The 27,660-nt window shown below is 44.5% G+C and overlaps 1 protein-coding gene and 1 non-coding gene across 2 annotated transcripts in view; both read right to left on the bottom strand.

Moving 5' to 3' along the window:
- mtap (methylthioadenosine phosphorylase) overlaps nt 1–27,660 on the bottom strand; it is a 178,325-nt gene that overhangs the window by 126,714 nt on the left and 23,951 nt on the right. Inside the window, exons 2-4 of the mRNA XM_078214282.1 lie at nt 27,066–27,152; nt 8,061–8,119; nt 2,555–2,722 (exon numbers count right to left, since the gene is read on the bottom strand). Of these exons, the coding sequence (XP_078070408.1) occupies nt 2,555–2,722; nt 8,061–8,119; nt 27,066–27,152 (314 nt within the window). The remainder of the gene's footprint in view (nt 1–2,554; nt 2,723–8,060; nt 8,120–27,065; nt 27,153–27,660) is intronic.
- trnak-uuu (transfer RNA lysine (anticodon UUU)) lies at nt 3,369–3,449 on the bottom strand. Its single transcript has one exon. It is a non-coding gene; the product is annotated as a tRNA-Lys (tRNA).

The raw sequence follows: 27,660 nt of genomic DNA, 5'->3' as shown, positions 1-27,660 counted from the left end.
AGTGTATAGCGTAGGTTGAAGGTCCTGTGCGGTGAAGAGGACTGTCCTTGATGAAGATGCGTGTGTTCAAACAAGACCTCTTCACTGCACAGGACCTTCAACTGATGCTATACACTAGATACATTGATGACATTTTCTTCCTTTGGACTCATGGTGAACAATCACTGAAACAACTATATGATGACATCAACAAGTTCCACCCCACCGTCAGACTCACCATGGACTACTCTCCGGAATCGGTTGCATTCTTGGACACACGCATCTCCATCAAAGACGGTCACCTCAGCACTTCACTGTACCGCAAGCCCACGGATTACCTCACGATGCTCCACTTCTCCAGCTTCCACCCTAAAGACATTAAAGAAGCCATCCCCTACGGACAAGCCCTCCGTATACACAGGATCTGCTCAGATGAGGAGGATCGCAACAATCTTAGACTCTTAGAAACCCTACAGCACAGAAAGAGGCCATTCGGCCCATCGAGTCTGCACCGACCACCCAGGCCCTATCCCCATATCCTTACATATTTACCCACTAATCCCTCTAACCTACGCATCCCAGGACACTAAGGGCAATTTTTTAGCATGGCCAAGCAACCTAACCCGCACATCTTTGGACGACAGTCACCTACAGATGCTGAAAGACGCCCTCGTAAGAACAGGATATGGCACTCGATTCATCGATCAACAGTTACGACGCGCCACAGCGAAAAACCGCACTGACCTCCTCAGAAGACAAACATGAGACATGGCAGACAGAGTACCCTTCGTCGTCCAGTACTTCCCTGGAGCGGAGAAGCTACGACATCTTCTCTGGAGCCTTCAACATGTCATCGATGAAGACAATCATCTTGCCAAGGCCATCCCCACACCCCTACTACTTGCCTTCAAACAACCGCTCAACCTCAAACAGACCATTGTACGCAGCAAACTACCCAGCCTTCAGGAGAACAGTGACCATTACATCACACAACCCTGCCACAGCAACCTCTGCAAGACGTGCCAGATCATCGACACGGATGCCATCATCTCACCTGAGAGCATCATCCACCAGTTACAAGGCACATACTCTTGTAACTCGGTCAGTATTGTCTATGCTGCAGGAAAGGATGTCCTGAGGCATGGTACATTGGCGAGACCACGCAGACGCTACGACAACAGATGAATGAACACCGCTCGACAATCACCAGGCAGAAGTGTTCCCTTCCTGTCGGGGAACACTTCAGCAGTCAAGGGCATTCAGCCTCTAATCTTCGGGTAAGCGTTCTCCAAGGCGGCCTTCAAGATATACGACAACGCAGAATCGCTGAGCAGAAACTGATAGCCATGTTCTGCACACGAGGACGGCCTCAACCGGGATTTGGGTTCATGTCACACTATCTGTAACCCTACAACTTACCTGGGCTTGCAAAATCACACTAACTGTCCTGGCTTGAGACAATTCTCACCTCTTTAACCTGTGCTTAATCCTCTCTCCACTTGCATTGTCTGCATCTGTAAAGACTTAATTACCTGTTAAGACTCATTCCAACCATTATCTTGTAATTGAGTTTGTGTCTATATATGCCCTGTTTGTGAACCCAACTCTTCATTCACCTGATGAAGGGGCAGTGCTCCGAAACCTCGTGCTACCAAATAAACCTGTTGGACTTTAACCTGGTGTTGTGAGACTTCTTACTGTGCCCACCCCAGTCCAACGCCGGCATCTCCACATCAAGTTATTTATATGCCCAGTCCTTGAACAAAAATTTAAAAGGCTGTTCTGACAGCAAGGGTTGAGAAAACTCTGTTCCAGCAGTTGCAATAGCTGTTTGTTGACCTTTGCCTGAGGTCTCTTCATGAACACTTGACTGAGTTCCACAAGCTACAATTATCTCAGTGGTGGGGCAGTGGGGTTTCAAGTTCACAGTTTGATTGACAGCTCAAGTAAGTTATTAAAGGATTAGCTGTTCTTGATGTGGAGCAAAATAACTGAGACTAGGGACAAGGTAGGCCTTTAACCAGCCTGCCTTGGCACAACTCTTGTGGCCGTCTCTAATCTGTGCCCAGAGGAGTGGGCCTGGCTCTATCCCACACATCCCCCGGAGGGTAGATCCTGCCACTCAACAGCTATTCGACAGAGGCATATGAGGCAAGTAGGGAAATTTCCTGATTTGAGCTAACAGCCTTGGTAATGAAAATTTGGGGCCCTGTCTCAACCTTATATTGCTCAAAATGGACAATGGCATGAGACAAATCGGTACACCGTATATATACAATCTAAAGGGAAAAAAAAGAGGTACTCAATTTATGAAGGGGTTAAAACAGAATATTCTTGTTTACTTCTGTGGTACCTGTCAATTAAAGATTCCACCTCTGCAGGGACGACTGATAACGATTTGGAGGTGAAGGCATGCAGAAAATCAGGAGATAAAATGTTTGCTTGCAGCCCTGATTGTCACTTATTTTCCTGTTTAATAACCGTAACACTCAGTACGTTACACCCCAATTTGGAATGCTACACCCACACTCAAACTCTGACACTCGTGTTACAAACCGCACAGCATTAAAATTACCTGTCAATAAATTGGTCGATCATGACAATGTCCCCAGGCTGGATTTCTTCCTGCAGTGAGCCACAAGCAGTAGTGGCAATGATATGGGTGCAGCCCTCCTGCTTCAATGCCCAGATGTTTGCTCTGTAGTTGACATTCGTTGGCATAATGGTGTGTCTCTTCCCATGTCTACAAAATAAAGGAAAATTGATTATAGAAAACCCGACAGGGGGGTGACAAATGCATTACATATTCTGTAAAAAGAAATTACGGAAAAGAGCTACCAGTACAAAGTCCTTGTGCACTTTTAAACTTTGTATCCAATTGTTAATTGAGTTGTTATGTGATGCATTTTTCCCACAATAAGGAGTGAATTTTCTTGTTTTTTCTTTAAAAAAAGTTTCTCTATCCTTAAAGTTACAAAGCCAATGCTCAGAATGGACCGGGCAAACCTGAATCCATTCCTTGCTTGCTCCAAAAGTCAAATTCAAAATCCAACTGAATCCAATTCATGGTACCCATAAGAGAGTCAAACAATAAGTTTATTTTCTAGTGTCACAAGTAGGCTTACATTAACACTGCAATGAATTACTGTGAAAATCCCTAGTTGCCACACTCTGGCGCCTGTTCGGGTACGCTGAGGGAGAACTTAGCATGGCCAATGCACCTAAACAGCACTTCTTTCGGACTGTGGGAGGAAACCAGAGCACCCAAGAAAACCCTTCCAGACACAAGAAAATAATGCAGACTCTGCACAGACACTGACCCAAGCCGAGAATCGAACCCATGTTCCTGCTGCTGTGAGGCAGCAGTGTTAACCACTGTGCCACCGTGCTGCCCCAAAACACAAACAAGGACTTGAACCCTGGACCCTCAGATTAAAAGTCTGATCCTCTACCGACTGAGCTATCCGGGCCCTGACAAGATAAGGCATTGCAACCCATCTTGGGTTTGATCTGATGTTTGATCTTAGCCAAAAGGCCGAGAAGTTGTTGTGGACTTCATTTCCGCTGATGCACATCACCTTTTCTTCTGTCGCCATTTTTTGATCAGGCAAACATTAACAGAACATTAACAACATGAACATTAATAACACTATGAATTATGCTTTGATATGCCATTTACAATTTGTTTCCATTATGGGTACATTCAAGGTCATTAAAGATGAACAAGCCTGTTTTTTTTTAATTCTTGGAACTGTCTTAAAAGCTGCTGCTAATTATCTGTTTTCTAACCTTCTGCCAAGAAATTGGTGAAAAATATCACGCTGCTTCTTACCCTGATCAAGTTCAAAGGCAAATAATGTTGGGGGTGCACTGGAACATTAGCCCAAATATATTATTCCCCGGGCTGCAATATCAAAATTGTGGCAGAATGGACACATCGTGATTACTGGAGATGGGGATACTTAAACAACCAGGACAGATATCAACACAGGTGGTAGTGGCACACACACTTCCCTTACAGCCAGTGAGAGTTTACAGCACCAGCCTAACATTCCAACAGGATGGGAGTGGGTGGAAGCACTGGTGCACTGGATGAAATTGAAAATCTGCAGCAATCAATCTATAATATAGCCAGAGAATGCTGTAGTAACATCTCCACAGCCGAGGATGCATGTGGAGAGAATTAACGTTCCAAGGTCGACAGTATTTCATCAGAACCAGAAAAAGTTAGAAATGTAACATGCTTTAAACAAGTACAGAGGTAAAGAAAGTGGCTGAGGTAAGGGGGAAGGTGGGGGGGGGGGGAGAAAAGAGAACACAAGAAGTAGGAGCAGGGGGGTAGACCTTATGGCCCCTCGAGCCAGCTCTGCCTTTCAATATAATAACATTTGATCTTGGGCTCCAATTCCCTGCCTCCCCATATCCCTCGATTCTCTGAGCTCTCTCTCTCTCAGTCTTAAATGTGTTGAATGACGGAGTATCCACAACCCTCCGGGGCAGGGAATTCCAAAGATTCACAACTTCTTGAGTGAAGAAATTTGCCCTCATCTCAGTCCTAAATGATCAGTCCCTGGTCCCAAGACTGTACCCCCGTGTTTTAGACTCCCCGACCAATCTCTCAGCGTCAACATATCCAGCCCCTTTAGAATCTTATACATTTCAATGAGATCGCCTCTCATTCTTCCAAATCCCAGAGAAAAAGGACACAATTTGCTCAGCCTCTCATCCCAGAGACCAATTAGATGAATCTTCGCTGCACTACCCACCTTCAGTACAATTATATCTCTAATAAATGTGGAGACCAAAACTGTATGCACTGCTCCAGATTGGTCTCATCAAAACCCTGTACAATTCTAACAAAACACCTTTATTCCTGTACTCCAAGCCCTTGAAAAATGCCAACAAGCCATTTCCTTTGTAATTGCTCTCTGTAAGCTGCATCTTACTGTGTTCCTTTCCAAGTCTCTTTGAACATCAACACTTACAAGTTCCTCACCTTTTCAAAAAGTATTCAGTTTTTCTATTCTTCTGACCAAAGTGAATAACTTCACACTTCCTTACATCACAATTCATCTGCTATCTTGTTGCCCACTCACTTAACCTGCACATATCTCTTAACAGCCTCTCTGTGCCCTCCTCACAGCGTACCTTCACACCTAGTTTTGTACCATCTGCAAATTTAGATACATTACTTCCTGTCTCTTCATCTAAAGATTGTAAATGCCCCAGCACTGACCCTTGTGGTACTCCACTAGTCACAACCTGCCAACTTGAAAATGTCCCATTTATGCCCACTCTACTTCCTATCGGTCAACCAATCCTCTATCCATGCTAATCTATTGCTTACAACTCCATGCACACTTCATCTTGCTGATGTACCTTTTGGAAGAGAATGGCAGAACATTTGACAAGGTCTGTGACAGGAAAGAGGTGATGTTGCGAGGCAAAAGGAGATGGTAATGGGGCAAGTAAAGAACAAGAGATAGGTCGAGAGGAGATACAAGTGGGAGCAACTGAATCGTTAACAGCAGAAGCCAAATGAAAAATTCGAGACTGACCGTCTTGGGTTGACTGCCACTTGAATATAGAACTGTGAAGCCTACAAGCAGCAACAATTATCCCTGGTGCTACAGGAAGTGGAAGGGGTGGGATTTTCAGGGAGACTGGTCAGCCTTGACCTCATAATACCCCCACCGCCAATCAAAGCTCACCAGTCAGGAAGGGGAGGAGTCCAGTAGAAGGTAGCTTGAGCTCCAAAGTCCTGCTGCCCCAGCTCCCATTACATCCGTTCCCTGCCCTTGAAGGCTGTACCATTTCCAGGTTATTACTCATTGAAGTATAAAACTATCTGGGCAGATTCATAAAATTTACAATGCAGAAGGAGGCCATGCGGCCCATCGAGTCTGCACCGACAACAATCCCACCCAGGTCCCATACCCATAACCCCAAATATTTACCTTGCTAAGTCCCTGACACAAACGGGCAATTGAACATGGCCAATCCACCTAAAACCACACATCCTTGCACTGTGGGAGGAAACCAGAGCACCCGGAGGAAACCCACGCAGCCACAGGGAGAATGTGCAAACTCCACACAGTGACCCGAGGCCGGGATTGAACCTGGGTCCCTGGCGTTACGAAGCAGCAGTGCTCACCACTGTGCCACCCATTGGCCTATTTTGCACCAAATTGCCTTAAGCTGTTAAAAGGGGTTAAAACAAACAGGAATTGCTAATTAGTAGAGTTTTTTTCTGTATCACTTCTGAAGAACACTTCCCTAATTTAAAAAAAATCATAGATGGGAAGATACCTGACTGGTTATCATGTTACAATACTGAGCTAAGCAGCAATACATAACTTGACAAAGACTGCATTAGAAATACGGGACAATTTGGTCTTCTAGTTTTCTCAAGCGTGCTTCACAAGAACATATCAGAAAGTATGGAATGAGAAAAGGTGATGCAGCCCAAACGAATCACAGAATTTATATCACCCTCCTAACTTACTTCAATACCCAACATAAGGTAATTAAACTCTGAAAAAATTTCCGAGCAGCCAAAGCACTGATCTCCCCACAGGTAATAAATACTGTGTGTCCTCAACAAAGTGCCCCATTGTGCTTTATGGGCTATTTATTATTAATCTATGCCAAAACGTATTTTTGATCTATCCTCTGGACATGGTCAGCCAGCTTCTTTTTAAAGGATTTAATTGGCTGAGAATCTTAGAATGATGCAGCACCCAAGCAAGATATTCAGCCCACATACTTGTGCCAGCTCTTGGAAAGATCTATCTCATGAGTTCCACTCCCCTGCCAATCAGAATTATCACCTGAACCCGGACAGGAATTCATCCTTGATTCCCCAAAGTATTTACTATTAGATTCTTTTGATTGTGAAATTTTTTGTTTTAGCGTGTGCAATAATCGCCAAGCCAGGGAATAGTTCCAAAGTGGCTGAAGGAGCTCTCCGCTGAATTTTGTCAGGGGCAGACATACAATGATGTAAGTCATTGCTTGGGGATATGATGATACTGTGCCTTTAAGAAATATATTTATGTCATGTTTCTTGTGCAGGTTGTTTTTAGGCAGTCAGTTCTATTCACCTGGTGCCATTTTGTCTGTAACAGGTAGCGCCCCTGTTGATACTGCAAAAGCATAATTGATCCTCATTGCTAGAGTGTCTGTTTTAATCTGGGCTGATGCAGTTCTATTATTTTAGTGTTTCACCCTGAGGTTTTTCAGAGTGGGACTTGATTAGATTGATTAACAGGAAAAATCAAATGTTGGGGTGGGACTAGGCTTACGCAGAGAAAGCAGGACAGATGCTGCTTGGAATTGTTAGAGCGAAACAGTTCTCTGTCTCTCTCTTTCTCCGAAGGTCTGCTATTTGAAGATAGATTTTTCTCTGGAGATGGCTGTATGGGAGTCAGAACACAGTAAGAAGTCTCACAACACCAGGTTAAAGTCCAACAGGTTTATTTGGTAGCAAATACCATAAGCTTTCGGAGCACTGCTCCTTCGTCAGATGGAGTGGAAATCTCAAGTCAGAAGACAGGTGTCTTTCGGCATCTCTGTCCAGAGGGGTTAAAAGGCTTGAAATCTAGCATCCATGTGAGCCTATATGTTTTTGTGCTAACTAATTCTGGAGAGAGATTTGTGTCTGTGGTGATATTGCTTAAATTGGAACTATAGAGACAGCTAGCAGTTAGGAATTACACCTTGCCATGTTTAAGTAATTCAGTTGGTACAGGTTATGCTAATTCTTTTTGTTATATTTTAACTGTGTTGTTAAATAAAGTTTGTTTACTGGGTCGATAGAACCACACCTGGAGCACCTTATGCTCACAATAATGCCAAAATCAAAAAACGTTGGGGTCTCAGCTAACTTCATAATATACCTTGGAGTTTCTGACCTGGTCCCTAACAGGGGGCACCACCGCTGCAGTCCGGGTTCCCATGGCCTTGGCCAGTGTGGAAATGGTTGAAGACTGCCCAGTGTTGGCATGGCGGGTTGATTTCCAAGAAATAATAAAGCAGACTATGGTCAATATCCAAGCACTGATTTTTTTTAAAGAACTTACCGAGCAAGGAGAACACAGGGAACCTTTTTGATCTTCCCCAGTATTAGGGCATCTGAAGGCTATTTGTGAAAAAGAACAATTGTAAAGCGTTAGACAAATAAACCATTGTCCATGGTTGGACAAGTATGTGAAAACATGTTAGGTAAACGTCCTTTAGTAGTCTCAATTTTTAAAATTTGCATTAATTCCATAAAGTGGTACCAGGTAAATAGAACTGACTGTTAAAAAAAATCCTACACAAGAAACATGATACAAATACATTTCTTAAAGGCACAGTATCATCACACCCCCAAGCAATCACTCACATTATTGAAGTCTGCCCCTAACAAAATTCAGCGGAGAGCTCACTTTAGTATTTTGGAAGCTATTCCCTGACTTGGTGATTACTGCACACGCTAAAACAAAAAATTGCATAATCAAAAGAATCTAATAGTAAATACTCTGTGGAATCTAGGATGAATTCCATAAAGCAGAAACACACTCCAATGCGTCACGAGACAGAGACACAGGGGATGGTATGTAGACCTTGTTCAGTTAATGATAAGTTGAATTCAACTAAAAGGAATTCACGACTGCAGTACAGAGTTGAATCATCTTTGAATAGACTCTTGCTTCATACAGATTTCAAAGAGCACCAAATATTTGGAATAAGTGGCATGACGAGTGGACATTTATCTGGGTCTTTTTAGAAAGAGGGTGTTTCTCTTGGTGATCTGGTCAACATTTATCTCTCAACCAACATCACCAAAGCAGATCATCAAGTCATCTATCAAGAGTACTTCATTGGATGTGAAGTGTTGTGGGCTGTCTAAAAGGTTCTGGTACTACTGGTTTTCCTATCCATAGAACCATTGAAAAGATCCAGACCAGAAGGCGGCCATTTGGCTTATCTTGTCCCTGCCAGCCCAAGGACACCCAAGTGTTCTTTCTAATCCCGCCCTCCTCCACCTGGCCCATAGCCCTGTAGCTTACACCACTTAAGGTCCAAATCCAGGTACTTTTCAAAAAGAGTTTAGGGTCTTTGCCTCCACCACCAACTCAGGCAGCAAATTCCAGACACCCACCACCCTTTGCTTAACAAAGGTCTTCCTCATGTCCCCTCTACATCCACTGTATCTATGTCCCCTGCTTCGAGAATTCTCCACCAAGGGAAACAATTTTATCCTGTGCACTCTATCACTCCTCATCATAATTTTGTACACCTCTACCAAGTCACCCCTTAACCCTCTTTGTTCCAAGGAAAATAACCCCAACCTATCCAATCTCTACTCATAGCTACATTTTTTTAGCTCTGGCAACATTCTTGTAAACCTCCTCTGCACTCTCTCCAGAGTGATTACGCCCTTTCTGTAATATGGTCACTATTGTTCTAATTAACAATCTATATGTCCTCTGCAAGATAATCATTTCTTAGTTGAATCTGACCTTATCTCAACAACAATATGAATTAACCCAAAAATCTCTTGCATGTCAAATAGGAAAAAAGGCTCATCCACATCTCCATATATTCACCTGATATTATACTTCTCATAAATCAAATTCTGTTATTTTTTGAGGAAGAGAAGGTGTTACAGGCTAATAGGCTGGAGGAAATAGATGTTCGGAGGGAGGATGTCCTGGCAGTTTTGAATAAACTGAAGGTCGATAAGTCCCCTGGGCCTGATGAAATATATCCTAGGATTCTTTGGGAGGCAAGGGATGAGATTGCAGAGCCTTTGGCTTTGATCTTTGGGTCCTCGCTGTCCACGGGGATAGTGCCAGAGGACTGGAGAATGGCGAATGTTGTTCCTCTGTTTAAGAAAGGGAATAGAAATGACCCTGGTAATTATAGACCAGTTAGTCTTACTTCGGTGATTGGTAAATTGATAGAAAAGGTCCTTAGGGATGGGATTTACGACCATTTAGAAAGATGCGGATTAATTCGGGATAGTCAGCACGGATTCGTGAATGGGCAAGTCGTGCCTCACAAATTTGATTGAATTTTTTGAGGACGTAACTAAGTGTGTTGATGAAGGTAGGGCAGTTGATGTCATATACATGGATTTTAGTAAGGCGTTTGATAAGGTCCCCCATGATCGGCTTATGATGAAAGTGGGGAGGTGTGGGATAGAGGGAAAGTTGGCCGATTGGATAGGTAACTGGCTGTCTGATCGAAGACAGAGGGTGGTGGTGGATGGAAAATTTTCGGATTGGAGGCAGGTTGCTAGCGTAGTGCCACAGGGATCAGTGCTTGGTCCTCTGCTCTTTGTGATTTTTATTAATGACTTAGAGGAGGAGGCTGAAGGGTGGATCAGTAAATTTTTGATGACACCAAGATTGGTGGAGTAGTGGATGAGGTGGAGGGCTGTTGTAGGCTGCAAAGAGACATAGATAGGATGCAAAGCTGGGCTGAAAAATGGCAAATGGAGTTTAACCCTGATAAATCATAGAATCATAGAAACCCTACAGTACAGAAAGAGGCCATTCGGCCCATCGAGTCTGCACCGACCACAATCCCACCCAGGCCCTATCCCCATATCCCTACATATTTACCCACTAATCCCTCTAACCTACGCATCTCAGGACACTAAGGGCAATTTTTAGCATGGCCAATCAACCTAACCCGCACATCTTTGGACTGTGGGAGGAAACCGGAGCACCCGGAGGAAATCCACGCAGACACGAGGAGAATGTGCAAACTCCACACAGACAGTGACCCAAGCCGGGAATCGAACCCAGGTCCCTGGAGCTGTGAAGCAGCAGTGCTAACCACTGTGCTACCGTGCCGCCCAATGTGAGGGAAATGTGAGGTGATTCATTTTGGTAGGACTAATTTAAATGTGGATTACAGGGTCAAAGGTAGGGTTCTGAAGACTGTGGAGGAACAGAGAGATCTTGGGGTCCATATCCACAGATCTCTAAAGGTTGCCACTCAAGTGGATAGAGCTGTGAAGAAGGCTATCGTGTGTTAGCTTTTATGAACAGGGGGTTGGAGTTTAAGAGCCGTGGGGTTATGCTGCAACTGTACAGGACCTTGGTGAGACCACATTTGGAATATTGTGTGCAGTTCTGGTCACCTCACCATAAGAAGGATGTGGAAGCGCTGGAAAGAGTGCAGAGGAGATTTACCAGAATGCTGCCTGGTTTGGAGGGTAGGTCTTATGAGGAAAGGTTGAGGGAGCTATGGCTGTTCTCTCTGGAGCGGAGGCGGCTGAGGGGAGACTTAATAGAGGTTTATAAAATGATGAAGGGGATAGATAGAGTGAACGTTCAAAGACTATTTCCTCGGGTGGATGGAGCTATTACAAGGGGGCATAACTATCGGGTTCGTGGTGGGAGATATAGGAAGGATATCAGAGGTAGGTTCTTTACGCAGAGAGTGGTTGGGGTGTGGAATGGACTGCCTGCAGTGATAGTGGAGTCAGACACTTTAGGAACATTTAAGCGGTTATCGGATAGGCACATGGAGCACACCAGGATGATAGGGAGTGGGATAGCTTGATCTTGGTTTCAGATAAAGCTCGGCACAACATCGTGGGCCGAAGGGCCTGTTCTGTGCTGTACTGTTCTATGTTCTATGTTATTGTAGGTTTATCTCAAGACCCTTTTGGTTTCTTACTCTAGAAGAGGTCTTGCTGGAGGCAATGGTATTTTGTTCAAAACTATACCTGCTAACAATTTACAAAGGTTAATTAAGACCAAAACATGGTTGGGGATACTCTCTGAAATGCTTCATATTCAACTCCCCTGTGAGTGACATACTGTGACATAGTGACTGAGCATGTGCACACGGAGCTATCACTAGAGTCAACCCCCAGGATGTTGATAGTTGGGGATTCAGCGACAGTAATGCCATTGAGTGTCAAGGATAGATGGCTGGATTCTCTCTTGTTGGAGATGGTCACTGCCTGGCTCTGCTTATTTAATGATCTTACTTCCAGCATAAGATCAAAAGTGGGGCTACTTAATGATGATCATGAAGTGCCCAGTTCCATTTGCATCTCCTCAGATATTGCAACAGGTTGTTCCCCCATGCAGTAAGATCTGAACGACGTTCAGGTTTGGCCTTATAAGTGGCAAGTAACATTTGCAACACACAAGTGTCAGGCAATGATCATCTCCAACAAGAAAGAATCCAATCATCACCAATCCAACCATCACATTCAATGGCATTAACAACAATAAAGACCCACCCCGCCCCCACCATCCAAACTACTGATCAGAAACTTCATAGAATCATAGAATCCCTACAGTGCAGAAGGAGGCCAATCAGCCCATTGAGTCGGTGCCAACCACAATCCCACCCAGGCTCTATTCCCGTAATCCTACATATTTACCCTGCTAATCCCCCTGACACTAGGGTCAATTTACCATGGCCAATCAACCTAACCCCACATCTTTGGCCTCTGGAAGGAAACTGGAGCACTCAGAGGAAATCCACGCAGACATGGGGAGAATGTGCAGACTCCACACAGACAGTAACTCGAGGCCAGAACTGAACCCGGGTCCCTGGTGCTGTGAGGCAGCAGTGCTAACCACTGTGCCACCCTCTCTAGATAGGCTGGATAACTGGATTATCTGGATAGGCCAAATAAATACAGTGGCAACAGGAGTCGGTCAGAGGTTTGGTCACCTGCAGCAAATATATCACCTCCTGACTCCCCAAGACTTTCCAACATCTACAAGACACAAGTTGGGAGTGTGATGGAATATTCTCCACTTTCCGGGATGATTGCAGCTCCAACATTATTCAAGAAGTTTGACACCATCCAGGATAAAGCAGCCTGCTGACTGGCAGCTATCCACCATCTTAATCCTTCACCCCTTCCACCAACAGCACTCCATGGCTGCAGTGTGTACCATCTATAAGATGCACTGCAGCAACCCAGCAAGTCATCTTCAACAGTCCCTCCCAAACTCGAAACCTCGACCACCTGAAAGAATAAAGGTGGCAGGCACATGGAAACATTGTCAGCTCTAAGTTCTCCTTTAAGTCACACAACATCCTGACTTGCAAATTTATTGCTGTTCCTTCTTCGTCACTGTGCTGAAACCCTGGAACTCTCTACTTTATCTACAGTACTCTGGGTATATATTGACAATGGTTCAAGAAGTGATCTTCTCAAGAGCAATTAAGGATGGGCAATAAATGTTGGCCTGGTTGGTGATGCCCACATCCTGCAAATGAATAAAGAAAAATTATGGGCATTATTTGACAAAAATGTGTTCTTGGATGTGAGCACTGTTCAATTCATTATCCATCTCTAGTTGTCCTTTGGTGATTGTTCAATAAGTAAGTGATTTGTTTGACCACTTCAGCAGAGAACAGGAAAGAAACAACCACAGAATGTGGAAATGGAGCCACAAGGAGCCAGGTCTGGATTCCCTTCTCTGACAGACGAGAGCTTATAGGTGCTGCACTTGTCCCACACAATAACTTTACTGAAACAGGTAGTCTTAACTGGACATTTTCAGAAATTCAAAACATAGCTATCAGCCCAGCTCATTTATATCTAGGAGTGCAAGCAACAGAGAAACGATACAGTTTCTTGAACTCCTTTACTTTTTCACTCCTTTAGTATAAAATATCCACTAGGTTGCCATATTTAGGGTCACACATTGGTTAGCACTGCTCCCTCACAGCACCAGGGACCCGGGTTCAATTCCGGCCTTGAGTGACTGTGTGGAGTTTGCACGTTCTCCCCGTGGGTTTTCTCCTGGTGCTCTGGTTTCCTCCCACACTCCAAAGATGTGCAGGTGAGATGGATTGGTCATGCTAAATTGCCCCATGGTGTCCAAAGATGAGTAAGTTAGGGGTATTAGCATGATAAAAGCTCTGGGTTAAGGGGATGGGGCAGAGGGGAGGGTCTGGGTGGGGTCATCTTTCAGAGATTCGGTGCAGACCCATCGGACCAGATAGCCTCAATCTGCACTGTAGGGATTCTAAGGTACTATGTTTGCAACATAAAGGGAAGAATGTCACAGCGTTTATATGAACCCAGAAGCAGGAGTGGGCCATTCAGCTCCTCAAGCCTATTCTCCGATTCAATTAGATGATAGGCGGCACGGTAGCACAGTGGTTAGCACTGCTGCTTCACAGCTCCAGGGACCTGGGTTCGATTCCCGGCTTGGGTCACTGTCTGTGTGGAGTTTGCACATTCTCCTCGTGTCTGCATGGGTTTCCTCCGGGTGCTCCGGTTTCCTCCCACAGTCCAAAGATGTGCGGGTTAGGTTGATTGGCCATGCTATAATTGCCCCTTAGTGTCCTGGGATGCGTAGATTAGAGGGATTAGAGGGATTAGCGGGTAAAATATGTAGGGATATGGGGGTAGGGCCTGGGTGGGATTGTGGTCGGTGCAGACTCGATGGGCCGAATGGCCTCTTTCGGTACTGTTGGGTTTCTATGATTTCTATGATAGCTAGCCAGTACCTTAGTTTCAGTTACCCGGTTTTGTTCTGTATCCCTCGACACCCTTCCCAAAAAAAACTTTGAAAACTTCAAGATCAGCTGTCCTCAGTGTGAGCAAAGAAGCAGGAAAACATACAAACTAGTTCCATACCTGAATAAAAACAAAATACTGCAGAGGCTGGGAATCTGAAATAAGAACAGAAAATGCTGGAAACAGCAGGTCTGGCAGCATCGGTGGAGAGAGAGTTATACGGACTCAAAATATTAACTCTGTTTCTCTCTCCACAGATGCTGCCAGACCTGTTGAGTTTTTCCAGCATTTTCTGTTTTTATTTCAGCCATACCTGCGTTTCACTCACTGAAGAGTCACTGCTGGGCAGCATGGTGGCACAGTGGTTAGTAGTGCTGCCTCACAGCACCAGGGATCCAGGTTCAATTCCAGCCTGGTGTCACTGTCTGTGGAGAGTTTGCACATATTCCCCATGTCTGTGTGGGTTTCCTCCGGGCGCTCCGGTTTCCTCCCACAGTCCAAAGATGTGCGGGTTAGGTTCATTGGCCATGCTAAATTGACCCTAGTGTCAGGAGGATTAACAGGATAAATGTGTGGGGTTGCAGGAATAGGGCCTGGGTGGGATTGTGGTCGGTGCAGACTCGATGGGCCAAATGACCTCATTCTGGACTGTAGGATTCTATGATTCAGACACCCTTAAATTTAACCACCTTCATACCACCTGGACTTTTTTTTGCAACTTACGAATTAATTTTTGCAAAACTAAATTTAATTCCCAGAAAGATGCTTGAATGGAATGAAGTTTTAAACTTTTTACAGATCAACTGTCAAATCACATATTTGAAAATGATTCTGAAATATTGACCACAAATGGATATAACACCATTTATACCCAATTCAAGAAAATTATTTTCACTATTTTCAAATAACATGAGCATGACAAATGTCAAGGACAGGAGGAAAAGAGCTACTGCTACATTAAATTGAGGGATTAGGCTACATTAAGGACATGGGAAAGGAGCATTGTGTGGCCTGGACTATGACAGCTTTCTATCACAATAACCCCCATCAAGCTTGACTTATACAGTATTTAGCGGATAACAAATAGAAATGAGAGGAATTTATGGAAAAAATAATTTCCTTCAGCAGAAATATTATCAATAATCTGTAATAGGATGGCATGATTGATGAAAAACAATCAGCTCTGTGGCATGGTTTTCTCTGCCATGCTCTCCAATGACTTCCACGATGGCAGGGCTGGCATCAAAATCAGATATCGCATGAACGGAAAACTCTCACTCCGAGACAGGCCCAGGCAAAGAAAAGGTCTCCAAGGATATATTGTACAGCTTGCTATTTGCCACTGAATGTGCACTAACTGCTGGATCCGAGCCTGACAGGCAATGCAGCATGAACTTGTTCTCAGTGCATGGAACAACTTCGGCTTTAGCATCAACACAAAGTGAACTGAAGTCATGTGCCAACCCGACCTTGAGCACAAGGTTTCCGTCGATGTCCAGAACTTGTCAGCAGTGGATTAGTTCATTGATCTCAGCAGCACACCCGCTCAAGCTGTCTATATTGCCAATGGGACACACACACACGAATTGCCATGGCCACACATAGCCTTTAACAGGTGTCGAACATCGGTCTGTACATACACACACAGACACACACACACGACTTGGATTATCTACCACCCTCATGGCAAGTAGCTCAACCATTTTCACTTGAGCTGCCTTTGGGGGTTTAGGAAGATCAGATGGCAGAACAAAACACCTGAGCTGGCATGCCAAGCATCCATACCATACTGGGACACAACTGAGTTGGGCTGGTCATGTAGTCGGAATGTCGGACACTCACTTAGAAGAAGAACCATAAAATCCTTACAGTGCAGAAGAATGCCATTCGGCCGATCGAGTCTGCACCAACCACAATCCCACCTAGGCCCTATCCCCGTAACCACATGTATTTACCCTTCTAATCTTTAATCCACCTACCCTGCACATTTTTGGACTGTAGGAGGAAACTGGAGCATCCGGAGAAAACCCACACAGACACGGGGAGAAGGTGCAAACTCCACACAGTCAACCAAGGCTGGAATTGAACCCAGGTTCCTGGCGCTGAGAGTCAGCAGTGCTAACCACTGTGCCACCATGCCGCCCTAAACTTTACTAAGGCAAATCTTTTATGGAGAGCTTGAATCTGGGGATGCGCTCCTATGGCAGTCAAAGAAAATGCTGCAAAGACACTCTGAAGGCTTTACTTAGGAGTTTTGATATCGACTGAATCCTGGGAGAAGCTTGCCCAGGATCGCTGCACCTGACGCAGTCAAATAAAGCCGAGTGCGGCCTATATCCAAAGTATGACATCACTCATAAGCCTGCTCCTACATTAAATCCTGTCCCTTCTGCTGATAGCAAACTTATCAACTGGATATTGCACTGGAACCCCCCCCCCCCCGCCACCACAGTCTTCTCATTGCCACCCTATGCCAGTGACACCAAGTCCCAATACGTTGACTTTCAGGCTGCAGTTGGCAACATATGACTCACACTTTGGGAGCTGGCACCACTATCACATATCTTGGCACAATATAAAAGCGACAGGCAGTAGATGCTTCAATTAAATGGTTCAAAATGATAAGGAAGCTGGGTAGAGCAGCTTGAGCAGCAGGAACCAGCTCAAAGAGGGCAGTCTCCTCTGCCCTGATACACAATATTCTCAGAGAACTGTAGTCAGTTTTATCCACATCTCAGTGATCAGGTAAAGAGCATGTAAACCATCCTACTGAGATCTCTATGATTGGAGCTGAATGCTTGGCAATATCAACCCAAGCAGTTGAAGCGCATGCATTGAATCAGTACCGTAAAACTACAACCTAACTTCTGTGTAATGAAAATATTTGTTATTATAACACAGGGGTAACAAATTTATATGTAATGTTACCAGCAATTGCCATGCACAGTGTGAATATTGAAGAAAAACTCACTCTTGTTCACCAAAGAGGAAAAACGGTTGTGAAAATATGAGAACACTGTGAGGTGAGTCAGCCAGCTGAAGTAGACTGTCTTGTTTCGAGACAAAGGGTACCTTAAATGCGAAGAGTTCCTGAATAAAGGATGCGTTGTTCGCAACATATACATTGAGCTGGGAACATTCCACACCCACACAAAAAGAATTAAAAGGCAAAGAAAGAATTTTGTCAACCAATTTGAGTTTCTATTGTAATGGTTTAGGGAGCACTTAATTTCTTCTGCATAAGTAGCATGATTTCAGCAGCAAACTGGACTCTCCTGTTGAACACCAAATGGGTACAATGTGTTAAAGCAACGTAAAAGATATATTTTTTTTTAAAAATGTTATTCCTTTCTCAGAGTTACAAAGCCGATGCACACCAAGCCCTTAATCAATCTCCTTGCTTGCTCCAAAAACCAATTTAAATTTAAATTGAATCCACTTCTCCTCACAGCACTAGGAACCCAAGTCTGATTCCAGCCTTGGGTCTCTGTCTGTGTGGAGTTTGCACATTCTCTCCACGTCTGCGTGGGTTTCCTCTGGGTGCTCTGGTTTCCACCCACAGTCCAAAGGTGTGCAGGTTAGATGGATTGGCCATGCTAAATTCTACCTTTGTGTCTGAAAACGTGTAGGTCAGGGAGATCAGCAGGGTAAATGCGTGGGGTTATGGGGATAGAGTGGGGGATGGACCTGGGTAAGATGCTCTTTCGGAGAGTTGGGGCAGACTTGATGGGCCGAACGGCCTCTTTCTGCACTGTAGGGATTCTATGACCAATTCGTGGTCCCCACAAGAGAGACATACAAGATCCAAGCTGACAAGAAGAGGCATTGCACCCCATCCTGGGCTTGATCTGACGCTTGATCTTTTTCAAAAAGATAATTTATTCATAAAATACCTGAAAGAACATTACAAACATTTCAAAATAGCCAGCACACAGTGCAATAATATTCAGGTTCTCTACATGCAGCATGTTGCACTCTGAGATGTTTCAGTACAATCAAAGAAATGCTACAGACATTTCAAAATGGTTATTATAAATGGTGCAAAGGTATTAAAGCTAGAACAAGCTGCACTCTGAGGTGCTTCCATACAATTGTGATACATGTGATATTCACTGTATACATTCAATGTGAGTCATACAGCCCAAGAGGGTTCTGCTGCCCTTGGTTCAGTATGGCTGTAAGGTCTTACACGGCGGCTTTCCTCATTGCGCCTCTGCAGCAGCTGCCCCAAACTTTAGTGCGTCCCTCAGCACGTAGTCCTGGGCTTTGCAATGTGCTAGTTTCCAACACTCAGTCGAGGACACTTCTTTGCACTGGACGACCAACAAGTTTCAGGCAGATCAAAGAGCATCTTTTACCAAGTTGACGATCCTCCAGCAACAGCTGATGTTTGTCTCAAAGGGAACAGCCCATAGAGCACAGAGTCCTGCACCGCAAAGCTGCTCGGGATGAACCTCGACAAAAACCATGAATCTCTTTCCAGACCTTCTTTGCAAAGGCACATTCCACAAGGAGGTGGCAACAGTCTCTTCCCCATCACAGTCACCTCAAAGGCAACATGCAGATGGGAGACTCCAGGCATGTAGGAAGGATCTGATGGGGAGGGCCTTTCTCACCACCAGCCAAGCTCGGTCTTGGTGCCTGTTAGAAAGTTCTGGTGATGAGGCTTTCTGCCAAATGACTTTGACAGTTTGCTCAGGGAACCATCCAACAGGATCTGCCATCTCCTTTTCCTGTAGGACCTCCAAGGCATTCTGTACAGATTACTGATTGATGGATTTGTGATCAAAAGTGTTCTTCTGCATACATTTTTCCACAAGGGGGAGGTGATAAGGCACCGTCCAACAACTTGGGAGCATTGTGTGGCAGCGTGGTCAGACCCATCCTTCACAACACCTAGGGTAGGTAGAACCTCAGTACGTAATGATACCTGGTGTTTGCGGACTGAGGATCTACGCACAGCTTGATGCAGCCACACCCAACGGTGGCCATCAGGATTAGGGCAATATTGGGCACGTTTCTCCCCCCTTTATCTTAAGGTTTGTATATCACGTCCCTATGAACATGATCCATTTTTGACCCACACCATGAAGCGGAAAATGTCTTGGGAATTAGGAAAAAGTAAAGTTTATTTATTAGTCACAAGTAGGCTTACATTAACACTGCAATGAAGTTACTGTGAAAATTCCCTAGTCGCCACACTCCGGCGCCTGTTTGGGTGCACTGAGGGAGAATTTACCATGGCCAATTCACCTAACCTGCACATCTTTGGACGGTGGGAGGAAACCCACGCAGACACAGGGAGAATGTCCAAACTCCACACAGGGAGTGACCCAAGCCGAGAATCGAACCCAGGTCCCTGGTGCTGTGAGAGAGCAGTGCTAACCACTGTGCCACCCTATGGAATGGACCAGACTTGCAATACTGAGAGTTCCTCATACCTAATGACTAGGTTCTTGCCTGCAATGGGGAAGGAGCATCGCTCCCACAAGCCCAGTTTATGTTTCATTATTCCGAATCACTCTTTCCAGTTTCCAACACACCATATCCCCAGCACCTTCAAGCTGTCTGACCTGACGGTGATGGGGACAAGGGGTCAGTCAACCCAGTTCCCAAAGAAACATGGTCTCCCTCTTGCCACAATTCACCTTGGTGCCCGAGGCCAGTTCAAACTGGTCGCAGATGTTGATCCGTCTGATCACCTGAAACGGATCCGAGCAGAAGACGGTGCTTGATCTTAGCCAAAAGGCCAAGAAATGATCAACTTTCGCCCTGAAATGTTTATAGCTACAGGGATGGTTATGGGGATGATTACACCTGGTAGCACAGTGGCTAGCACTGCTGCCTCACAGCGCAGGGACCCGGGCTCAATTCCCGGCTTGTACTGGGAATTGAGCCCGGGTCCCTGTACTGACCATGCTGTCCGGCTGAACTAAAACCCCCTACCCTTTCGGGGACCATATCCCGCTATTCCCATCCTATGCATGTATTTTTCAAGACGCCCCTTAAAAGTCAGTATCGTATCTGCTTCCACTACCTCCCCTGGCAGTGGGTTCCAGGCACGCACCACCCTCTGTGCAAAAAACTTGCCTCGTACATCTCCTTTAAATCTTGCCCCTCGCAACTTAAACCTATGCCCCCTAGTAATTGAGTCGTCCACCCTGGGAAAAAGCTTCTGACTATCCATTCTGTCCATGCCCCTCATAATCTTGTAGACTTCTATCAGGTCACCCCTCAACCTCCGTCGCTCCAGTGAGAACAAACCAAGTTTCTCCAACCTCTCCTCATAGCTAATGCCCTCCATGCCAGGCAACATCCTGGTAAATCTTTTCTGTACCCTCTCCAAAGCCTCCACATCATTCTGGTAGTGTGGCGACCAGAATTGAACACTATATTCCAAGTGCGGCCTAACTAAGGTTCTATAAAGCTGTAACATGACTTGCCAATTTTTAAACTCAATGCCCTGGCCGATGAAGGCAAGCATGCCATATGCCTTCTTGACAACCTTCTCCACCTGCGTTGCCACTTTCAGTGTACCTGTGTACCTGTACACCCAGATCCCTCTGCCTATCAATACTTTTAAGGGTTCTGCCATTTACTGTATATTTCCTATCTTTATTAGATCTTCCAAAATGCATTATCTCACATTTGTCCAGCTTGAACTCCATCTGCCATCTCTCCGCCCAAGCCTCCAACCGATCTATATCCTGCTGTATCCTCTGATGGTCTTCATCGCTATCCGCAAATCCACCAACCTTTGTGTCGTCCACAAACTTACTAATCAAACCAGTTACATTTTCTTCCAAATCATTTATATATATTATGAACAGCAAAGGTCCCAGCACTGATCCCTAATGCCACTTGTCACAGCTCTCCATTCAGAAACACACCCTTCCACTGCTACCCTCTGTCTTCTATGACCGAGCCAGTTCTGTATCCACCTTGCTAGCTCACCTTTGATCCCATGCGACTTCACCTTCTGCACCAGTCTGCCATGAGGGATCTTGTCAAAGGCCTTACTGAAGTCCATGTAGACAACATCCACTGCCCTACACTCATCAATCATCTTCGTCACTTCCTCAAAAAACTCGTTCAAATTAGTGAGACATGACCTCCCCTTCACAAAACCATGTTGCCTCTTGCTAATACGTCCACTTATTTCCAAGTGGGAGTAAATCCATTCTCGAAGAATTCTCTCCAATAATTTCCCTACCACTGACATAAGGCTCACCGGCCTGTAATTATCTGGGTTATTCTTGCTACCCTTCTTAAACAAAGGAACAACATTGGCTATTCATGCTGACACTATAGTTAAGAAAGCCCACCAATGCCTCGACTTTCTCAAAAGACTAAGGAAGTTTGGCATGTCAGCTATGACTCTCCCCACCTTTTACAGATGCAGCATAGAAAGCATTCTTTCTGATTGTATCACAGCTTGGTATGGCTCCTGCTCTGCCCAAGACCACAAGAAACTACAAAAGGTCGTGAATGTAGCCCAATCCATCACGCAAATCAGCCTCCCATCCATTGACTCTGTCTACACTTCCCACTGCCTCGGAAAAGTAGCCAGTGTAATTAAGGACCCACGCACCCCAGACGTACTCTCTTCCACCTTCTTCTGTCGGGAAAAAGATACAAAAGTCTGAGGTCACATGCCAACTGACTTCTTCCCTGCTGCCGTCAGACTTTTGAATGGACCTACCTTGCATTAAGTTGATCTTTCTCTACACCCTAGCTATGACTGTAACACTACATTCTGTGCTCTCTCGTTTCCTTCTCTATGAACGCTATGCTTTATCTGTATAGCACGCAAGAAACAATACTTTTCACTGTATACTAATACATATGACAATAATAAATCAAATCAAATTTTTCACTTTGAGAGATCAGGAGAATAGCTGGTGTATGAGCTGAAACAAAAGCTTCCTTGTTCATCTAACCCATGTTTTTTCTCATGATGCTGGTTGGAAAATATCGTAATTATGATCTATCCCTTAGCGCCAACAGTTCTTATCTCAATGAAGCGAAAGATTTCGCTTAATTTGTTTACCAAAAAAAATATTTGGGAATAAAACTTCACAGTAAAAACTAAAGCTGAGCATTAGGAACTCAAAGACAGAGATGCTGGATAGGGTAGGTGCAATGGATCTCATCTCCCAGATTTAGTAGCCAGGTTTTCCTGAGGCTTGGGAAAACTCAGCAGTCCATGGTTAGCATTGAAAACTGAACATTAAAGAGACTTGCAGCCTCATTATCATAGTTAAAGAGACAACCTACCTCCTTGGTGCAGGTCAGTCGCCTGTCTCTATCATGCCTCCTTTAAAGCAGGAAGCAGACTGATTGGAAGTAGGTTTGGGTCAAGATTCTGACGTTTAAGACTTTCACCTCACCGAAACCTACCTGTATTTGCGTATACAATTTCCCAGCGTAGAGACTGCATGAAGATCTAGCAAGTGTCCATGTCAAGAAAGACAACGGCTGAAGATCTGTAACAATTGTAATTTAAGAAATACTTTTCTGTATAATTTCTAAAGGGCAATAAATGCTGGCTGAGTGATGGCCGCATTTTGTGAAGGAATGAAATAGGCTTTCTTGTTTATTCCTTCTCTTTATGGTCTTCCCAGAGCAACCACCATCATTAGTCAAGGACAGAGGTCAACACACAACATAAGGATTTGCTACAGAATCAACCACAGCAAAGTAGGCAACTCATGGTCAGGGCCAACTGTGTAGCAGATATATTTTTCTCTCTCCTTGGAGAGGATTATTTCCTCTCAATGGTGCTATGACCAAGGATCAGCATCTGGGAAATCAGAAAAACTAACCGTGACATGCTTTATAACAAATAACCAATTGACATGTCGAAGAAAGACCACGCATTTATTCAGCACCTTTCACAACCTCACAAAGTGCTTAACTGTCAATTTGAAATATATTCACTGCAGTTAAATGTGGGGAAACACAGCAGCTCCCACAAAAAGCAATGTTTATTTATTAGGACCACAAGTAGGTTTACATTAACACTGCAATGAAGTTATTGTGAAAATCCCCTAATCGCCACACCCCGGCGCCTGTTCGGATACACTGAGGGAGAACTTAGCATCGCCAATGCACCTAACCAGAACATCTTTCAGACTGTGGGAGGAAATCAGAGCACCCGGAGGAAACCCACGCAGACACAGGGAGAACATGCAGACTCCATACACACAGTGACCCAAGCTGGGAATTGAACCCGGGTCCTTGGCACTATGAGGCAACCACTGCTAACCACTGCACCACCGTCGTGAGAAAATGACTGGATGATTTCAGCGATGTTGATCGGAGGGTAAACATTAGCCAGGTCAAATTGGAAGATCGACACCACTCTTCCTTGAAAATGTGCCATAGGATCTTTTACATCCAATCTAGAGGGCAGGTTTAATGAAACATCCGAATAACATTACCTCCAACACAGCAGCACTCCTTATCTACTTCACTGGCCTCTCCACCCTACTTCTTTCCACTTAGAAAGGAAACAAGAACTAGGGGACACAGCCTCAAAATAAGGGGGAGTCAGTTTAGGACAGAGTTGAGGAGGAACTTCTCTCAGAGGGTAGTGAATCTCTGCCCATTGAAGCAGTGGAGGCTACCTCGTTAAATATGTTTAAGTCACAGGTAGATAGATTTCTGATCAATAAGGGAATTAAAGGTTATGGGGAGTGGAACTAAACCACTATCAGATCAGCCATGATCTTATTGAATGGCGGGGCAGGCTCGAGGGGCTAGATGGCCTACTCCTGCTCCTATTTCTTATGTTCTTACATTCTTATGTTAGCTCTGGTCACTGGACTGTGATTTCAACAAATGCCTTTCTGATTCAGAGGTAAGAGTGCTTCCACTAAGCTACAGAAGAAGTGGGAGGATAAATGCAATGGTGCCCATTGCCATATTTTGAAAATAGCAAAAATGCTATTCTGATACTTGAAAGGATCAGACTGGTACACAGGACCCATGGCTTACACTGGTGATCAATTATTCAATTAACATTGCAAAAAAACCTTCCAGTTTATTTTAGTTGTGATCTGCTAGAATAAACCTTGAACAGAGAGACCTGGAGGTGCAAGTACATAGTTCCTTGAAAGTGGCATCACAGGTAGATAGGGTGGTGAAGAAGGCGTTTGACACACTTGCCTTCATTGGTCAGAGCGCCGAGTACAGGAGTTGGGACGTTATGTTGCAACTGTACAAGACATTGGTAAGGCCACATTTGGAGTACAGCATACAATTCTGGTCACCCTGCTATAGGAAGGATGTTATTAAACTGGAAAGGGTGCAAAAAAGATTTACAAGGATCTTACCGGGACTGGAACTTTTGAATTATAAGGAGAGGCAGGATAGGCTGGAACTTTTTTTTCCCTGGAGTGTAGGAGGATGAGGGGTGACCTTATAGAGGTTTATAAAATCATTGGAGGTATAGATAAGGTGAATAGCCAAGGTCTTTTCCTAGGGTAGGGGAGTCAAAAACTAGAGGGCATAGGTTTAAGGTGAGAGGGGTCAGATTTAAAAGGGACCTGGGGGGCAACTTTTTCACATAGTGGGTGGTGGTGTGCATATAGAATGAGCTGCCAGAGGATATGGTAGAGGTGGGTACAATTACAACATTTAAAAGACATTTGGACAGGTACATGGATGGGAAAGGTTTTGGGGAATATGTGCCAAATGCAGGCAAATGGGACTAATTCAGTTTAGGAAACCTGGTTGGTATAGACGAGTTGGGCCGAAAGGCCTGTTTCCGTGCTGACTATGGACGGGATTTTACAGTCTCGCTCGTCCCGAAACCGTAAAATCCCACTCGAGGTCAATGGACCTTTCCATGGTCCTCCCCTCACCCATTCCTATTCCCGTGGCGAGCGGGACGGTAAAATTCCGGCCTATGACTCTATGTGACTACATACAATCTGCACCATTTTATAAAATATGGATATCTAAAAGCACCTCGAGATTTTTAGTCCATCTTATTAACATTTGCACAGATGTGAACACCATCTTTCAACATGTCATAAATCGGTGCAGACTCAATTGGGCGGCACGGTAGCACAGTGGTTAGCACTGCTGCTTCACAGCTCCAGGGTCCCAGGTTCGATTCCCGGCTCGGGTCACTGTCTGTGTGGAGTTTGCACATTCTCCTCGTGTCTGCGTGGGTTTCCTCCGGGTGCTCCGGTTTCCTCCCACAGTCCAAAGATGTGCGGGTTAGGTTGATTGGCCAGGTTAAAAATTGCCCCTTAGAGTCCTGGGATGCGTAGGTTAGAGGGATTAGCGGGTAAATGTGTGGGGGTAGGGCCTGGGTGGGATTGTGGTCGGTGCAGACTCGATGGGCCGAATGGCCTCCTTCTGCACTGTAGGGTTTCTATGATTTCTATGATTTCTATGTCCTAGGCAATTAGCACAATACACTTCTATCATAGCTTACAATGAAAGAACATCAATCTAACAGCTACTCCCTTTCAGGATGTGCCACTAATGAAATGGACGTCATTCAAGAATCGGTTTTAATGTTGGTACTTCTCAAACCAAATAAAAATTAACATTCCATGGCAAATGAGTCAGCAGCGCTCAGGTCCCCGTGTACCTGTCTAACTTGTTTCTAACAGAAGCAACTTATGGTAACGGAAACCCTTTGCTCCTTAAATAAAGTAGCACATTCCAATCCTCAAATATTGACCACATTTTAATTTATTATTTTATGCTCTTTGTTATAAAGTTGGTAGCTTTACAGTCAATCTGATTCACTGCAGGTATTTACTTTACAAAATGCTGAACAGGTTCCAGACATGGATAACTGATGTGAGACTAGGAAAGCTCAGTAATAGGGATTAGGTTTTCATTTCCAGCCACTCTTTCGGTATTCTTATGAAGAAACAGCATTTTGGTAAATTATTTATTGTGCTAGAGCATTTGCACAAACTGTCATTTCATGGCACTCGTCACCGAGGGCGGCACAGTGGCAAGCACTGCTGCCTCACAGCGCCAGGGACCCGAGTTCAATTCTGGCCTCAGATGACTGTCCATATGGAGTTTGCACACTCTCCTTGTGTCTGCATGGGTTTCCTCTGATTTTCTGCCATAGTCCAAAGATGTGCGGATTAGGTTGACCCTAGTGTCGGGATTAACAGGGTAAAAATGTGGGGTTACGGGGATTGAGCCTGGGTGGGATTGTGGTCGGTGCAGACTCAATTGGCCGAATGGCCTCCTTCTGCACTGTAGTGATTCTATGATTCTACCTCAATAAACTCAGACTGTTAAAGGTAAAATTCTATGGATGTGAAAATCAAATACATTTTTCTATCCTGTCGCCAGTGATGAAACACTGTGCTGACATGCTACAGAGAAAAGAAAAAGATAAGACAAGTTTTTTCTTTGAAAATGGAGGTTAAAAGATCTTTTTACAGACATGGAAGCATAGTATAAGCTTCAAGGAGAGAAGAAAAGAAAACCAGATGAGATATATATATTTTTTCATTCATAGAAGTATATGAACTATCATATGTGGATCCATGATTCAAAACACACAACTGTCATAACCAACAAGGGAATGGAAGTAACAAACCTTTCCAAATGGCGTCTCTACACATTTCTCAGTCCTTTCCTCCAAAATGTCCATGTCACCCAATCCTGATCCACCAATAATTCCAATCTATAATCCAAAGAAACAGAAAGTTAAATTTAAATATATACTCTTTATTAATCAGGCAACAATTAGTTGACAAAAATTTTTAATCAAGCTTCTCAGGTAATTTCAAGATTTTCAGTCAAATTTATACAAATGTATTACACCAACTGTGGGAGCAAGATCACAACCAAAAGCTGATAGATTTTTAATACATAGTCCCAGATGACCATGGTGAATGAACACCTCAGGTGAGGGCAAGGTTGAGAAAGCAGGGCCTTCATGAATAACCTCAGCCGGTACGGGAATTGAACCCATGCTGTTGCCATCGCCCTGCAGCACAAACCAGTCATCCAGTTAACTGAGCTAAACTGACCCCAAGCATTTGTTATCAACACAAAATGAATCTTAAAAAGTCCTCCTTTAAATTGTAACAGGCAGACAGGCAAATATAGCAGGAAAGTGTGAACTAAGTTAACTTGTGAGCCCGAAGCAGAAACCTGACAGAGGTAAGTCAGGGGATGTGGTGGTTGAT

The sequence above is a fragment of the Mustelus asterias genome, chromosome 6, assembly GCF_964213995.1.
Source record: "Mustelus asterias chromosome 6, sMusAst1.hap1.1, whole genome shotgun sequence".
NCBI lineage: Eukaryota > Metazoa > Chordata > Chondrichthyes > Carcharhiniformes > Triakidae > Mustelus > Mustelus asterias.
The sequence above is the reverse complement of the archived record's forward strand: the minus strand, read 5'-3'. Positions and strand labels throughout refer to the sequence as shown.